Here is a 17,605-nt window from a genome sequence, read left to right as displayed (position 1 = left end):
TGCTTACATAAGAGTGTTTCTGTCAGCATGGCTAACATTGTGGCATTCCTACACCAGCAGAATAGCTCCTTCTGTCAGCATACATACCATGCTGGGGCGTGACCAGACATCAAGTGTGAAAAACTGGGACATGGGGTGGGGGTAATAGGAGTCTATATAAGAAAAAGCCCCAAATAACAGGACGGGACTGTCCCTATAAAATCAGGACATCTAGTCACCCTAATGCCAGCATATGCTCTGTAGTGTAGACATGTATCTGAATGCTTCCCATGTATTTAAAATAGAAATAACACTTGTATCACTTTTCCTCCTGGAAAGCAGTAACTCTGAAAAGGATTTAGATATGGCGACAAACATCCAAATGAACATAAGCTCCCAGTCCAATGCTGGAGCCAAAAGGGTTAATGTCATCCTCAAAGGTATAAACTAGTGTATATAGAGTAGGAGTAGGGAGATAATACTGCACTGATCAGACCATAACTGGAATATTGTTTCCATTCAGGTATAAACAGTTAGAAATTTTTGAAAAAGTGGAGAGGATTCAGATAAGAGCTATAAAAATGATTTGAGGACAGGAAAACATTACAGTGAAGGATTATAGATTAATCTGTTTAGTTTATTGCAGACAGGGTTAAGTGATCTGATCACTGTCTACAAATACCCACATGATGAGATGTCTGATAGTAAAAGGTTCTCTAATCTGACAAAGACATAACAAGGTCCAGTGGCTGGAGTTTGAAGCTAGACCAACTCAAATGGGAAATAAATGCACATTTTAAAAATGAGAGTAGTTAAACAATTAGAAAAACTTATCAAGGGAAATGGTGGATTCAGGGCTGGCTTTAGGACGTGTGGGGCCCCATTCGAAAGAGCTGCCGCCGAAATGCTGCTGAAGACAGCGGCAGCAGTTGAGCTGCCGCCGAAGATAGCAGTGGCAATTCGGTGTCCGCTCAATCGGTTGCCGCTGTTTCCTGCGGCACTTCAGTGGAGGGTGCCGGGCCCTCTTAGGCGCGGGGCCTGAGACCTGGGAATTGGTGGAATTGCCCTAAAGCCGGCCCTGGGTGAATTCTCCCCCACTTGAAATCTTTAAATCAAGACTGGATGTCTTTCTAAAAGAGATGGTCTAGCCCAACCACAGTTATTGGGTTTGACACAGGAATTACTGGGTGAAATTCTATGGTTTGTGTTATGCAGGGGTCAGACTAGATCACAACCTTTGTGCCCTTGAAATCTAAGGATCTCTGTCTCTTTTTCCTTTTCACCTTATTGGTGAAATAGTTTGATTAGTTTAAGAAATGAATTTTCCATTTAGCCTTCCAAGTGGCTATTTCAAAGGTGACTTATTTTTTTAGTTCCATATTGTAGATCCAGTTCCTATGTATGTTCTGTTTCCTGTACTTGTGACTCTCACAATGTGTTAAGAGTTCCCTTGCCCTGGTGGAACATAACCATCATGGCATGTCTGAACTGGCTGCAAGACAGGTGATCTGTTAGGTATATGTGGCCAGTCCCTTAGAGGATTTTGAATATCAGGCCATAGACCTTGAATTGGACTCTGTACTTGGAAGCCAGTGCAGAGCACCAGGATGATACATTCAGAGTCCTAGGTCGCTAAGCATACAGGTGCTGACTTTTGTACCAGCTGGAGATTTTTCTTCAGCATATGTAGTTTCATTCCTAGATATGAGTTGCAATACAGGAGCCCAGAGGTCACAGTTATGTGGATCACTGTGACGGGTCAGATGGTTGTAATCTTTTGACCAGTAACAGATGGAAGATGGAGTTTTGCTGACTTAGCTACTCGAGCACCCAAAAATGCTCCTGAGTCCAAGATGACTCCAGAATTGTACAGCTGAGAAAGGTAGTGGGAATGATGGAGCTTCTAGCGAGAAATCATAATCTATAATTCTGATGAGATGCCCCTACTCTCCCACCCCTATGATCTATGCTTGAGACAAGTGGATTTGGGAAGGCAAGACTTCTCCAAGGTGAAATTCTTCCTTTCCTTAGTTATCCTTTCCTAAAACATACATTACCACTTTACATGTGATGCTTGAGAGCTGCAAATATAACTTTAAAACTTTTGGTAATGAGGTTGATAGCTGAGCCATTTCTAATATAATGTTGATTTTCTTTCCTAGACTAGAAGATCAATTCAGAAGTTGCTAGAATGGGAAAATAACAGACTATATCATAAGGTAAGAAATATTAAGGACTAGAGTCTATAAATTTCTTTTTCCACTTTTATTTAGAATTAATAAAATACTGCACAATTGGAATACAGGAATGCTATTAGCTTGTTTAGGACTGGAGCTAAAATACTAAATTCATCTCACACCTTAAAGTGTAAGAAATGTAAAAAGACATGCTTGAGATCTTGAACAGTTAGATATTGCTGAAGCTTGTTTTATGTTGTTGATGAGAAATAATGCAATAGTACACCTTTAATCCCACAATAATTATTTTCTTAGCTTGGTTTGCACTGGAAGCTGAGTAAAAGGAAATGTGAAACTAGCAATATGATGGAATATGTAAGTATTCTTTTTCGGTTACATTTTTAGTATCCATCACTACAGTGTGATTTTAATAGTTCAAATGTCACTAATTACCAGACTCTTTACCCTTCAGTTTCCTTACGTCTAATTCGTTCTCAGCTGATGCACACACAACCTTTGGAAATTCACCATTTGTGTCACTCACTACAGAAACTCTTGGCTAGTAGAATGAAAATCCTATTTTGATACATGAAGCTGGCAACATAACAGTGCAGCTCTTGCATGTAGTAAAACTTAGACATTATCATCTGAAAACAGGGTTTCTCCTTCATAACATTGCCTGCTCAGAGCCCTACTGCAAGAGATTTGCGTTGAATAATAGTTGACAGTTAGAGGAACCTTTATCTGTTATAGTGAGGTTACAGATTCCCTCACCCTTCTTTGATCTCACCCACATCCTCAGTTCCTCTCCACCTGTTGAATATTCACTGAACAAACCTCTCCCTTTCTCCTTTATTAAAGTAGCTGTAAATAACTCACAAGTAGCTAGTATAGCATAGACTTAAGTGTTTAATTTTTGTATTTTTTTGGCTACTTCAGCAAATTTTTGTTGGTTTGCGTTTGCCTAGAGCTTTGACCAAGATAGTGGACCCATCTAAGAAAGCAGAGTTCAAGATGTTCATCTTGTTTGACTATGTTTTCCTCTTCAGATAGGCATAAAAATTACCTTTTATACTTCGGGGAAGGTCACTTAGCCAAAAACTTTGGTGCATACTATAAGTCTAGTCTTAGCAAGAACATGAAACAATGAACAAAGCATAAGTTACAGTACCCTTGTAAATATGTAAAAGGTGTAGCTAGTAGAAAAGAGAGAGAAGGATAGTAAGCAATGTGTGATAACTTGCAGCTGTAGTGGAGTGGCCTAGCATGTAGTGGAGTGCACAAACAGCTCATGATTTAGTTAGGGATTGGCTACAAAAATGAGTAGATCAGTCATAGTGTGCGATATGATGTAGTAAGTGTAAGTATGTGTATAAACTGGTTCGTGATTATGTATTTCGGATGTGTGGTATACTCTGTACCAATCCCTACACTCGAGCCTGATCAGTAAATACCAATTTAAAAAAAAAAAAAAACCTCAGTGACGAGCCTGGAGTCGAACTGATTTCTTGGATTCCAGAAGACTGAACAAAGTGCTCTCCCACAACTGAACGAGGTGTTCTGAGATAAGCCGAGTGGGAAAAGTTGTGGAGGGAATCCCAGCACCCACAACGTCCTTTCCAATGGGATCCAGGACAGAAGGACTCTTCTCAGTACCTGATTTTATTTTTTTTAAGCTGTGTGGTATAGGTTCTGCACATGTCAAGTCCAGTAGCAAGCACATGGCAATAAATATGTATACAGTTGCATCAACACTATTCTAATGAACTAATCCGTTTGGTTAATATGTTGTGTTTTTTCTTCAACAGGTAATACTAATAGAATTCTTACCAAAATATCCCATATTTCGACCTGACTGAGGAGCAGTATTCAGTCTTTCATGTTACCTGCCATTTCCTACTCTTAGTGCCTTGTAGCTGATTTTGAAAAGAAGATGGTCTACTTTGCAGTGACTTAAAAATGTTATTTGGTAGAATATCTTCCTTGCTATGTTATTTTCTTTTGTTTAAGAAGAAAACAATTTGCACAATTTTTATGTTAAATGAGGCTTCTATGTTGCACTCTGAATTTTTAACATTAACAATAACAGATATAGTTGCCACTAAGGATCTAACATCAGTGCTGCTTAAAACTTGTTCTGAGCATGCTGCCTTATTAATTTCCATACTCACTGTTTCCCACATGTACATCCTAACTCTGTATTATATTGTATTTCATTCTAAAATCACATTTCTATAAATCCTCAATAGAAACATCCAAGTAAGCTTCCAGTAGTTAGCAATGAGTTTACTATAACTTGCTTGCATAGGACTTGCAATTAACAGCACTGGTTTTGTCCCGCACTTTGCAAAATCATCACTTACATTAGAGGGTTAATTATTTTACCCACTGTGGATTTGTAAATAGTGCCTCGTTGCATAATGTAAAGTGTGGTATGTCAAGGTTTACAGAATGTAATATAGCTCTGATTGTATTGCCAACAGTTCTACGTAGATTTATTAATGACATTTATTAGCACCCTGATTGTATGGACCCATTCATATGCCATATTTATGGTAAAGCCATAATGAGTTTGTACATACTATCAGATGTAGGGCTCAGATGCACTTTGTTAGTAAATGGATGAAAAATGCACAGCATTTCTGTGTTTCTTCAGAGAGTTTTCAGGTGTCTTGGTTAGTACCTGAAATAAGGAATCTTAAGTATTCTCAACTTTTGGAAAAATTGTATTTGTGGAGTAGACTTCAACTAATATATAATCAGACTATCCTAAAAGCCTATTTTTAAGACACAAATATATGGAAGTCAGGAAAAAACGCATTTTTAAAAAAAAAAGCAAAGAAGCAAATTTCAAATAATTGGACCAAATTGTTATAACTAAAGCCAACTACTTGGGACAGGTAAATCAATACAGAAGAAACATTAAACTTATTATTTTTATAGCACAGTGGTACCTGATATTATTTTTTACATATTAAGTAGTTAACTAAAACTGCACCCTTTCCAGAATGAAAAAGGAGCAGCATACATAGTGTCAAACAGAATAACAGAGAACCACAAAACAGTCGTTTGATGTGAGCCATGATGAGTTGATATTTGCCTCAAGGAACTTTATCCTAACTTAGTGTCCAGGCATTGCGTTACAGTTATTTGGATTTGTGATGCAGTTTGGTGCCTAAGTTTTCCAGTTCCAGATTGATTTTAGACTTTCCTCTTAAATATTAATCCACACCGAAAAGGGAGGGTACAAACCCTGGTTGTATTTGAAGAAAGCATTTGTTAAACCATTGAATTTAAATAGCTGCAGTTGACATGACTTCTAGCAGACTGTTTCACGGGCATGTAGTCTTGTTGAGTCAAATTCTTCATCCTTTTTGTTGCTCAGCTGCGGAACAAGAAACTCCTGTACTTGGGATGTAATTTCCAACCACAGCTGCCAAGAATGATGCTTCAAGCTGAGAAATTTGAATGCTGAAATGGATTGTCAGCTTAGTAGACAGGTTTCAGTTCACGTTAGTAGATCAGTGTCAGCTAACTAACTGCATTTTAAAACACTAGAATGTAACTACTTTAAAAAAATCTACTTTAAAAAAATCTACAATAATGTCTGACTATAAACTTAGCTGAAACTTTTTTATTACAGAACTACAAAAAGCATACTTACACATTTCAACATCATATGGCACTAAGGGTGGGAAGCAGAGGGAATGCTTAAAGACTCGGAGAAAATAGAGTGCAAAACAGAATTGGAATAGCATGCTTAATTTTATATTCATTTCTGTTAAAACAGGATTCTGGGCAGAAAGTGTTGCTAATAAAAGAATAATTGTAAGCATTTTTAATACCTTAAAATCTTAAGTAATAGAAGCTTCTTACTGTTATGCTAGAGGTTGTTAATAATTATTCCCTCTCATTTTTGTTAACCAACAAACCAGAAAGCACACCAGGCTCTTTATTTCCTTCCCTCGTTTGAGTGACTATATTTTCAGAATGTTCCTCTGCAGCTGAGGAGACAAGAAAGCCAATGAGAGTTTGATGTCATGAGTAGTAGTGAATACTCTTTAGTCTCATAGTTATTAGCAGTCCTTCCCCTTAAACCCAAGTCTGTGTCTGACCTTAGGATATGCAGGTTAGAATTGTTCCATCTGATTTATAACACATTTTTGTGAAACGCTGTGCCAGGCTGAGAGAAAATACCATCAGCTCTCCCCAGTTAGACAGTATGTTCAATGGGTCATTAATTTAGAAGACTTGCACTTGTATCTGTATGAAAATGACACATTTAAGAACATGAATTCTATAGGGGTGGGTTGGTTGTTTTTTGGAAATGTCAGATTACAAATTGTTTAATCTTCACCCCCATTAATATTTAGTTCAAAAACGGGCACCTAAATTTTGCCCAGCTATGAGGCAATACTAGCAAATATCCTGGAGCATGAGAGCCAAGACAGCTGATTACAGCAAACTTCATCTGAATAAAGAGGTAATTTTGGATTGTGTTACAAATGCCAGCATTCAAATGACATAGATCATTTTTTTCATTTAAAGATAAAGGCAGCCACAGGGGTTGCTTTAGATTGTGGGCTGCATTCTGCCGACAGGTTCTATTTTGACTACCATTTGCTTTAATACATGAATATTCATCTGATAGTTTTCAGTCTTATAAAATCTGTATTACCTTAAAAGCTATAAGTAAATATGAATTTTGTAAAAACCTATCCATGATGAGTAATTATGAATCAGAGAGGGTCCACAGCGATACAACAAAGAGTAGCGGTAACAAAGTTTAATGCAAATGGAAAGGAAAGTGCCTTGACTGGTTCAAATGAAAGAGAAAATGCTGGGCAGATGGGGGAGAAAAGGGAACCAGTTTAAGTGAATATCTGTAAACGTAATTTGCCACAAATTTCCTGAAAAGCACGTCTGGAAACATTGTTTAGTTTAAGTTTTGTCAGAATACTTTGATCGTTGTTTTCTTTTCCAGACTTCTGTATTAGGAAATGTCACAGTATTATAGAATATTGGCAGAGAAGGAAAACTCTGATATACTGGCTTTAAAATGACTCTTTTGAGAGTAGTTTCATGCTGGCCTAAAGAAATATAAATGTATATGAACATGTGTAGAAAGTTTAGATTTGATTATGTATGAGACTAGAAACAAAATACATTTTTGCTAAATTTAGTGTAGTCTTGATAAAGTTCACATGCTCATCTTGATAAGTACAGAAATCTGTATGCAAAAACATGAATATGCGTGTATTAGTGTCTCCTGACATCAGTTTACTGCATTTATCTATAAACATTAGCGTTTGAGCAATAACAATGTCAAACAGTTAATATTCAATGTAAATAGTTCTGACCATTTTAGTAAACAATGTTGTCTGATATTCCTGTTCTGCAATCTTTGTTTTTGTTGTTTTGTTTTTGGTGTTTTTATAAAAGTGTAACATTATTTGTAACTCATCAGAAATCTGTTTTTGTTTAAGTTGTATGAAAGGATTTTTAATTGAGTCCTTAACATTTTTATTCTGTTTACAAGTAAATAGCCACTTTTTTTAATAGGACCTCATACCTTGAAGTTTTTTGAATAAAATCCTAAATAAGCTTTGTCTTTACAATTTACTGCATTGACCTGTGCCATTAAAGAAGCTGGAAGTCAAACGTGGTTAATCTGAATCACTTTTCAAAATGTTTTTATTTTAATTAAATCCAGAGATGAAAACAAATATTGCAAAGTTTGTGTAGAAATGGAAAACACCCTTTTGCGCCTCTTCTGTTGTCACATATATGTCAATTTTTGAGTCTTTTTTGTAATAAAGCCTGTTGTCTATCTGAACCAGCCAGATAGTCCTCTACATCAAGGCCTCCACCATGTTTACCTGTTCAAGGTACCAGGAGTCAGCAATTTATGAAGGCTCTGCTGGACTGAGGGTAGTGGAGGCCTTGGAATCATTCTGGGCCATGCTCCTACGTCTCCATAGAATCTGTCCAATTGGTTGATACTGACTTTTTTCAAGAACTGTTTTCCACTTGCCACCGAGGAGATAGCGCTCTGGGCAATGGGAACCACAGTTCTGGAGCTAGCTCATGCCATCCTCAGATCCAAGGCATCTGCAATGCCTGCTGGATTGGAGCTCAATGGTGAGGACTTCTCAGAACTGAGAAAAGCAAGTTCTTTTCATTCTGCTATAGGTCCACCTCAAGGGGAGCCTGACTGGAGCACAAGAACATGTGCCTGTTAGACAAAAACAGTTGAACAGAAGACTGTATATGCAGCACAACGCTGTAAAGCACCATTTCCCATCCCATAGTTGTTGATATACCAACTTTTCTTATGAGAGTGGGATTTTATACATAAGTCCTTTGGCATTCTATGTAGTGGGGAATGCATGGGTCCCTGTAACTAGCATATGTACATATATTGCTCAAAGACAGCATCGTTTTCTAGAGCTCTGCATTTTCTCAGTACATTAGGCAAATGAAAAAGCATTCCAACGTGTTCACTTCACTGACCAGTTTTCTGTCATTGCTACAACCTAAAACAGAACACTTCTGGGTGCTGGGCCAAACCTCCATTAGCCAATTTTACTCTGACTTGCATTTTGTGTTTTTAATAGCTAATGGGTCTAGTCACTCGTATTACATGTTGTACCCCCTTGCTTTACAAACTATATGTATAGAGCTACTGAAAATGCAGCTGCCTCTGGAGTGGACAGTAGCACCTAGAAGGACAATCGATCACCACTATGTTGCACCTTTGGAGAAGGAATGGGGGGAAATTGGCATGAGTCTATATATGCTTCCATTTCCTCCCATGGGAAGGTTGATTTTGTGATTAAAGCAGTATATTGTGACTCGAGAGATCTGGGGTTTTGTCTCCGCTCTGTTACCCAGACTCATAGAGGAAGTCTGTAAATCAATCCGTCTGTGCTTCCATTCCCATCTGTAAAATGAGGATATTTCCTTACGTTACAGGGATGTAGTGAAGCTTACAGTGCAATTTAAGTGTAATTGTAGCAAGGGTTAATTTACCTGCACTAGCTTTAATCTAGTGAATAACGAAGACATGTCAGCAGAGACTAGCAACCAAGTATAAGCCCATGGGGACCCTGGGTACGTACTCAGGTTGCTAGCTCATGCCGGTGTTTGTGCCACTGCATCTTCACTGCTATTGTTACTTGTACTAGCTAGAAGAAAGCTAGCTTGGATATATCTATCCACACTACAATTACCCTAAATTGCAGTGTAAACTTATTGTAAATCTGTTACTGTTTATGTAGTGCTTAGATACTAAAGGGACAAGTGCTGTAGAAAAGATTTTAAATTGAATGAATGGATAAATCCTCTAATTATACACCTAAGAGAAAATGGTCAAAACAGCCCACTCATGATAAATTACATTAGGAAGAGTCCAAAGAGAGGAGGAGTGGCAAGTGAAGTAAGCCTACCACCAGCAACTGTGATGACATCCATGTTCTACAGATACAATTTTTAGCATCCAATATGCTATTATGAACACTATTGAAGAAAAAGGATTTGAATTGTTTAATTATAAAATAACCCAAGACTTGTCAGATTGCTGTCAAGAAAGATATTACGACATTTGAAAATGGAGGGAAATTGCACTAGGAACTATGCTAACATCAGTCCTTTAATTATAGTTTTCTATTGCTCTGATGCTGCGTAGGAGCAGGTTTTGAATATATAACTGCCTGTTAGTGAAATCAGCCAATAGACAAACTATTTAACCTCGTTTTGAATACCTTGTATATTAAATATGCCATGTAAACCTCGCTTCAGTCATCATTGGAAAGTCCAAGAGGAGTTTAAAAATAGAGTAAATTTAAAAGAAAATCAAAGAAAACTATGATTCATTTAAAGGAACTGATACACATAAAATATCGTCTGACTTCCACCAGTCCAAGTAAACCACAATGTTATGCAAATCTTAAGGGACATAAAATTGAGGGGAAAATACAATAGCCTTCTGTTAGTCAGGGAGACAGGCATTTCTTGTGAACGGGAGTTTTATAAAAACAGGTTTACTTCTAACATTCTATTGATAACGTTGCTATTACCAGCTATGAGGTAATGTCTCCCATTGGTTGAAGGGCTGAACTGTGTTCCACCATAAAATGGAAATAATGACTGTTGCATATGAATTGATAGGCAGTTTTTGTTTTAAAGAATTTTTTAAAACTTTGGGTGAATTTAGTGCTGGAGAATGAAATTGTTGCCATCTGAACACCACTGTGTGAAATTAGCTGGTCATCTCAGTCCCACTTTCCATGAACTATGATTATGTTGTTAAAACCACCATCACGTACATCTTTATTAGCCTTAACTGAAGGGATGTCTAGAATATGATTCAAGGCGTGTGGGGGAGGACGCACAGGGGTTACGATGTTAGCACATCTTAACTAACAGAGTCTAAAACTAATGTAGACTGGACAAGTTGTACTTAGTTTAGCACATGCTAGCTGGTAAGGTTAGGAGGGAGCCCGCCTAGGCCATTCACCTAACATGTCCAAATACAACTTGCCCTGGCTACACTTGAGTTTTAAATGGGTCAGTTAAAACATTTGAGCTAAAACGTTTTAAAAATGTAACTTTTATTCATGTCTAAACAAACCTGTGGAGGGACTTCCTCCAAATCAGGATATGGCAAGTTGGGGGAGGTGAAGAAACTTGCACTAACACTCTTGTGAGTGGAGAAACTGAGCTCAATTTCCAGCAATAACACATCCAGGACTCTTCACAAACGCTAACTTAATTTCTAATTTTTTAAAAGAACCTCACTGCTCACTCCCCCACGCACAGACTTGTTTAGTCTTCTTACTAAAATACGGTAATTGCTGTTTACTGAATATTGTCCCAGTCCTTCTCAGGCTCTGAAGCTATAAACAGGATTCTGAATCTGGAAACCTATTGCAACCTTCTGCCCTTTGGAGTAGGATTTTGTTTTTCTTGTGTTTGTACGTGTATGATAGGAGACCTAGTCATGGACCAATGGCCCAGGTGCTACTGCAATACAAATAACGTATCAATAGGAAAAAGTCAGGTGATATATTAGCAACCTTCCACAGTGATAGTTATTTTATGTCAAGGCCTCGTCTACATACAGTTTTTGTGCTGGTTTAACTGTTTCTGTTATGGGTGTGATTTCCTATTGAAATACTTAAATCAATACAACCCCTAAACCTGATTTTAAAAATTGTACTTGGCACAGCTATGTCAGTGAGAGGTGTAATTTTTTTTTAACTGTCATAACTATACCAGTAAAAGCTATTGTGTAGACACAGTTATACCGGTATAACTGTGCTTTATAACAGTACAGCTTATGCTGGTTGTAGGAATTGGCATAAGTTATATCAGTATGAGCACTTCAATATCAATATAACTGCATTCATCCTCAAAGAATAGCTAGGTTTATAGTTTTCTTTGTATCCAAGAATAAGCCATATTGATATAGGCACTGTTATAACTGTGTGCACACTAGGTGGAGGGGTTATATCACTTTAACTATACCAGTACAGTTAGAGCAGCATAATTTTTGCATGTATTGGGGAAGTGGATGGTGGATCCAATCTTCTGTATTTTGTGAAGGGTGGTGGAGAGTTGAGAGCAGTATCAGACAACACTTTTATCTTCTCTCTTACATCTTAAAGTCTAGTCATTGCCACACAAGAGAGGGATAACCTGGATGTGATGAGTAAAGCCAACTTGTCTAATATTCAATGTTACTTGATAACTCTCATCTAATCTCTACTTCACATCTTGCTACCTGAATGAATCTGGCATCCTTCCAGCACTGTCTGCCCCATGCTCAGGTAAAATGCCCACATCTGCCTCAAAAATGTCAATTGAGAATCAGTAAAGGACGGACATTAATGTGATGGGAAGATAGTTATCCTGGGCCAGATGTGAAGTATTTGTAACTGAGTTTGTTTTTAAATGAAAAGATATGTATAAAGAAAACCCATTGATTGTTCTGTATTGACAGAAGATGATGTAATGCCTAATGCTAACTGAGTAGAGACTGAGACTGGAACTGTCAACTCTTAAGAGTAATAACTGGAGAGGACAGCTTGGGCTATGTGATCACAGTGAGGTGACTGAAAGAAAAAAGACAACTTTAGACAGAAGAAATAAAAAAAGGCCTTTTCTGCCATGCTATTGAAAATGGCCTAAATTTGCTAATGAGCCTAGTGATTTTGGGTGCCTCTGTTTTTTTGGGTCCCCATCTTGAGACGCCTTGTAAAGGGATCTGATTTTCAGAGGGTGAGTGCACTGTCTGAAAATGAGTCGCCTGCCAGGTCTGTAAAGCTGGGCACCCAAAATCACTAATCACTTTGGCAAATGTATACCAACCTTTCAGTGTGCAGTACTGTAAGCTCCAGTCCAGCTTAGTTATCCTTTCTGAAGTATTCATCTGGTCTTTTATGACTTTTCTCTTGATTTTTGTGAAACTGCACATAAAATATCATTTCATTTATGAATTTCTGAAGTGGGTCCTGGAGCTGTTGGCTGCAGCAGTTACTGGGCAAGCCCCTCAGGAACTAGAGACTGAACTTTTGCTTTGGAACCATGATGACTTAGATACAAGAGCTCTGGCTCAAAGGAGGCTGCAATCTCGTTGTCTAAATTGCAGCTAAGGCCTATTATAGAGAGAACAGAATGATTTGAATCACATAAGGCCTGGTACAGTGTTGACAAAATCTTAGATGGTAGTGTTGGTAATGATGATAATCTTACTCTTGTACTTCAACTTTCATTCAGCTACATCCCAAAGAGATTTACTAGATGTTCAAACAACTAAATAGGAATCTCTGTAAGCAACCACTGGGGTGCAATGTGGTTAAACATTGTATGGCAGCCTACAGGTTAGTTCCACACGGATCTCCTACGTCCCTGATGTCTATCATGGTTTTGTGCCCGAAGGACAAATTCAGCTCAGTCCAGTTTGTTCCATAATGACAATAGTTGGACGGCTGGAGAAACTCCAGGTCATTAATCAGGGTCTCTCAGCGCCATGCACATTTTGAGTTACAGACTATGGAGAGCAAGACATAAACTGAAAAGACATTACAAAGCTAATACACTAACAGGTCTGTGCTCTATCTCTGCTTCACCCTGGAAAATGTGGTTCATATTAAACTGCTTGAAAGCATCACTTTAAGCCCCACCAGGAGTACTTTTATTTTTAGACAGATCACACAAGTGTCACTTCATGAGGCCCAAGCAATGAGTTGTGGACAGGGGCGGCTCTAGACATCTCGCCGCCCCAAGCACGGCGGCATGCCGCGGGGGGCGCTCTGCTGGTCGCCGGTCCCTCGGCTCCGGTGGACCTCCCACAGGCGTGCCGCCCCACCGGCGACTGGCAGAGCGACCCCCCGCGGCATGCCGCCCCAAGCACACGCTTGGCGTGCTGGGGCCTGGAGCCGCCCCTGCTTGTGGACTGTTTGAAATTATTGTTTGTCACTTGTGAAATTTTCTGACAGGCCACAAGAGACACAGATGACTACAAATGTCAGTCACTTTCTGGTTGTGGGAACAGGAGTTTTCCGCACAAGACTGGATGAAGGTAATCTAGGCTCAGTAATCCATGATATGGGGTCTCCAATGGATCCGCTCTTACTCAAGTCTGTAAGTGTAGGTGTCTTTGTGTGACTTGTCTGTCACTACTGACTGTCCTCCATTCAGACAGGGAATGTGAGGATATGTGCAGTGTTTCTTTTAATCTGTAGAAGGAAACCCCAGGCAGAAAGAGTGAGAGGAGCTTTAGAGGTAATACTGGGTTTTTTAATTCTAATCAAGACTCTTGTACATTATTAGAACCATCTTTTTCTTCTGTTTGTACAGCACCTAGCACAACGGGGTCCTGGTCCTCGAGTCTGGCCCCTAGGTGCTACAGAAATACAAATAATCACAAGAAAGTGATTCATTCTGTGATTATTTACCACTGTCATATGACAGGCTCATTGTTCTAAGCTTCCATGCAGCATGACCCAAACCAAAGAATCTGTAAGAGAGGAGATAGAAGGTGGCACGCTGCCTACAACAAAATGGGCACTGTGCAGCTGAGTCTCCTAAAATGATAGTTACTCTAAAGGACTGGGAAATACCAGATACTGATTTGTGGAATTCCCAGAAGGAAGAGAATGGGAAGCTACACACAGGTCTCGAATCTGCCAACTGAGATGAAATTACTCATGATTTGCAAAGCCAGAAATGATTTATGCAGGTTATCCCAAGCAAATGCCTATAAATCCTGCATAACACATTGCCACACCATGTGTCCCGCATGTGCCACCTATTTGACAGAAGAACTATTAACAAAATGTTTAAAGAGTCGTACAGAAATGTGTTGCAATATTGCTTTTTGCATCCATCCACTTGTAAAACCCTACTGGAAATTCTGGATGGCTCATTAAAACTCTTTAACAGTTTGAAGAGTTTTTTTTGGAGAACCAGTAGTCCAATAGTCCCTCCATTCCAATATCTAGTTGGCTAACTTGAACTACCAGAAAGTGTTCACTAGAAATTTCTGTTAGGGAATCCAAACTGTCTTAATATCATGAGCTTAATGGGATGAAATCAGGGGCCCCGGATAATCTTCATCCAAGAATATTAAAGGAACTGGCACATGAAATTGCAAGCACATTAGGAGGAATTTTTAATGAATCTGTAAACTCAGGGGTTGTACCATATGACTGGAGAATTGCTAACATAGTTCCTATCTTTAAGAAAGGGGAAAAAAGTGATCCAGGCAACTACAGGCCTGTCAATTTGACATCTGTATTATGCAAGGTCTTGGAAAAAATTTTGAAGGAAAAAGTAGTCAAGGACATTGAGGTCAATGGTAATTGGGACAAAATACAACATGGTTGTACAAAAAGTAGATCATGCCAAACCAACCTGATCTCCTTCTTTGAGAAGGTAACAGATTTTTTAGACAAAGGAAACGCAGTGGATCTAATTTACCTCGATTTCAGTAAGGCATTTGATACGGTTCCACATGGGGAATTATTAGCTAAATTGGAAAAGATGGGGATTAATATGAAAATTGAAAGGTGGATAAGGAACTCGTTAAAGAGGAGATTACAACGGGTCACTGAAAGGTGAATTGTCAGGCTGGAGGGAGGTTACTAGTGGAGTTCCTCAGGGATCGATTTTGGGACCAATCTTATTTAATCTTTTTGCTACTGACCTTGGCACAAAAAGTGGGAATGTGCTAATAAAGTTTGCAGATGACACAAAGCTGGGAGGTATTGCCAATCTAGAGAAGAACCGGGATATCATAGAGGAAGATCTGGATGACATTGTAAACTGGAGTAATAGTAATAGGATGAAATTTAATAGTGAAAAGTGAAAGGTCATGCATTTAGGGATTAATAACAGGAACTATTGTTATAAACTGGGGAGGCATCAGTTGGAAGTAACAGAGGAGGAGAAGGACCTTGGAGTGTTGGTTGATCACAGGATGACTATGAGCCACCAATGTGATATGGCTGTGAAAAAAGCTAATGCGGTCTTGGGATGCATCAGGTGAGGTATTTCCAGTAAAGATAAGAAGGTGTTAGTACCGTTATACAAGGCACTAGTGAGACCTCATCTGGAACACTGTGTGCATTTCTGGTCTCCCATGCTTAAGAAGGATGAATTCAAACTGGAACAGGTACAGAAAAGGGCTACTAGGATGATCCGAGGAATGGAAAACCTGTCATATGAAAGGAGACTCAAAGAGCTTGGCTTGTTTAGCCTAACCAAAAGAAAGCTGAGGGGAGATATGATTGCTGTCTATAAATATATCAGAGAAATAAATACCAGGGAGGGAGAGGAATTATTTAAACTCAGTACCAATGTGGACACAAGAACAAATGGATATAAACTAACTATGAGGAAGTTTAGACTTGAAATTAGACGAAGGTTTCTAACCATCAGAGGAGTGAAGTTCTGGAACAACCTTCCAAGGGGAGTAGTGGGGGCAAAAGACATATCTGGCTTCAAGACTAAAAAGCTTGATAAGTTTATGGAGGGGATGGTATAATGGGATAGCCTAATTTTGGCAATTAATTCGTCTTTGACTACTAGCGGTAAATATGCCCATTGGCTTGTGATGGGATGTTAGATGGGGTGGGATCTGAGTTACTACAGATAATTCTTTCCTGGGTGTCTGGCTGGTGAGTCTTGCCCACATGCTCAGGGTTTAGCTGATTGCCATATTTGGGGTCAGGAAGGAATTTTCCTCCAGGACAGATTGGCAGAAGCCCTGGGGAGTTTTCCCCTTCCTCTGCAGGGTAGGGCACGGGTCACTTGCTGCAAGGTTCTCTGCACCTTGAAGTCTTTAAACCATGATTTGAGGACTTCAATGGCTCAGACACAGGTTTGATACGGGAGTGGGTGGGTGAGATTCTGTGGCCTGCATTGTGCAGGAGGTCAGACTAGATGATCATAACAGTCCCTTCTGACCTTAAAGTCTATGATTCTATGAGTCTCAATGCAAATAGCTCAGCAAAAGAACATTTAACTATTTTAGAAATCACTAGCTGTGATCTGTGGCATAGTACAGAGAGCATTGGATCCACACAGGAGAGCTGGGTTCTATTCCTGGCTCTGCCACTGGCTTGATGGGTGACCTTGGGTAGGGCACTCACCTCCCTATGCCTCAGTTTCCCCATCTGTAAAATGGGGATAATAATTTATTTCCGTGGTAAAGCACTTAGCGATCTACAGGTGAAAATGCTACATAAGAGGTAGGTATTATAATTATATATGAAACTGACAAAGTTAAGTACCTGTATCTTGGGATCTTCCAGGACTAGACCCAAGTGCTATACCATTAAGAAGCTGAGAATCTCCCCTTCTGAATGGTCTGAAGTTCCTGTACACTTCCTGGGTTGCTCTGCACCTAGTATAATCATTGACACGAGGGCAAAGTAGGTGTAAAACATTCTACATATTCATATAAATCAATTTTCATGTTATAACAGCAGTAATGGTCTTTGTGTAGGCCACTCCCCGGGGGAAATGGTCCAAGGCATTGCACTCCTTCCATCTAGTAACAATTTCTTAGGCAATTATTATTGTTTTTTGTATTATGATAGCAACTAGAAGCATTAAACAGGTGCTTTTGTGCTAGGCACTGTGCAAATACAGCCTTGCCAACTCTTGCAGTTTGCAGGTCTCATGATATTTGGTGTTTTTTTAAAAGCCCCAGTTCTTGGAGTCATGTTATTTCATAAGAATGTTAGCATTCGTTTTTGAAAAACAAAGTAAGTTTCTAGCCATCGTTGTTGCAGAAACAAGCTATATAATGTGTCCCACATGTATCCTACGTTAATCAGAAGATAAGTAAAATATTTTTAATCTTATGATTTTTAAGCCAATTTCATGATTTGGGAGGGGAGAGGGCTGACTCATGATTTTTTAATGCTCAGGGTTGGCCA

The 17,605-nt window shown here is 39.0% G+C and overlaps 1 protein-coding gene and 1 long non-coding RNA gene across 2 annotated transcripts in view; one reads left to right on the top strand and one right to left on the bottom strand.

Moving 5' to 3' along the window:
- The window catches only part of CHIC1 (cysteine rich hydrophobic domain 1), a 32,715-nt gene extending 27,750 nt beyond the window's left edge, over positions 1-4,965 (top strand). The window contains exons 4-6 of the mRNA XM_045031130.1: positions 2,142-2,198; positions 2,472-2,531; positions 3,965-4,965. Of these exons, the coding sequence (XP_044887065.1) occupies positions 2,142-2,198; positions 2,472-2,531; positions 3,965-4,015 (168 nt within the window). The 3' untranslated portion in view covers positions 4,016-4,965. The remainder of the gene's footprint in view (positions 1-2,141; positions 2,199-2,471; positions 2,532-3,964) is intronic.
- Positions 4,966-4,984: 19 nt separating this feature from the next.
- Positions 4,985-17,560, bottom strand: LOC123377829. Its single transcript, XR_006582350.1, has 2 exons — positions 16,955-17,560; positions 4,985-6,160 (listed from the first exon to the last, which is right to left on the bottom strand). It is a non-coding gene; the product is annotated as an uncharacterized LOC123377829 (long non-coding RNA).
- Between the last annotated feature and the right edge of the window lie 45 nt (positions 17,561-17,605).

The sequence above is a fragment of the Mauremys mutica genome, chromosome 9 (genome assembly GCF_020497125.1).
Source record: "Mauremys mutica isolate MM-2020 ecotype Southern chromosome 9, ASM2049712v1, whole genome shotgun sequence".
NCBI classification, from domain to species: domain Eukaryota; kingdom Metazoa; phylum Chordata; order Testudines; family Geoemydidae; genus Mauremys; species Mauremys mutica.
Note: the sequence above shows the minus strand (reverse complement) of the source record. Positions and strands in the feature narration are given on the sequence as shown.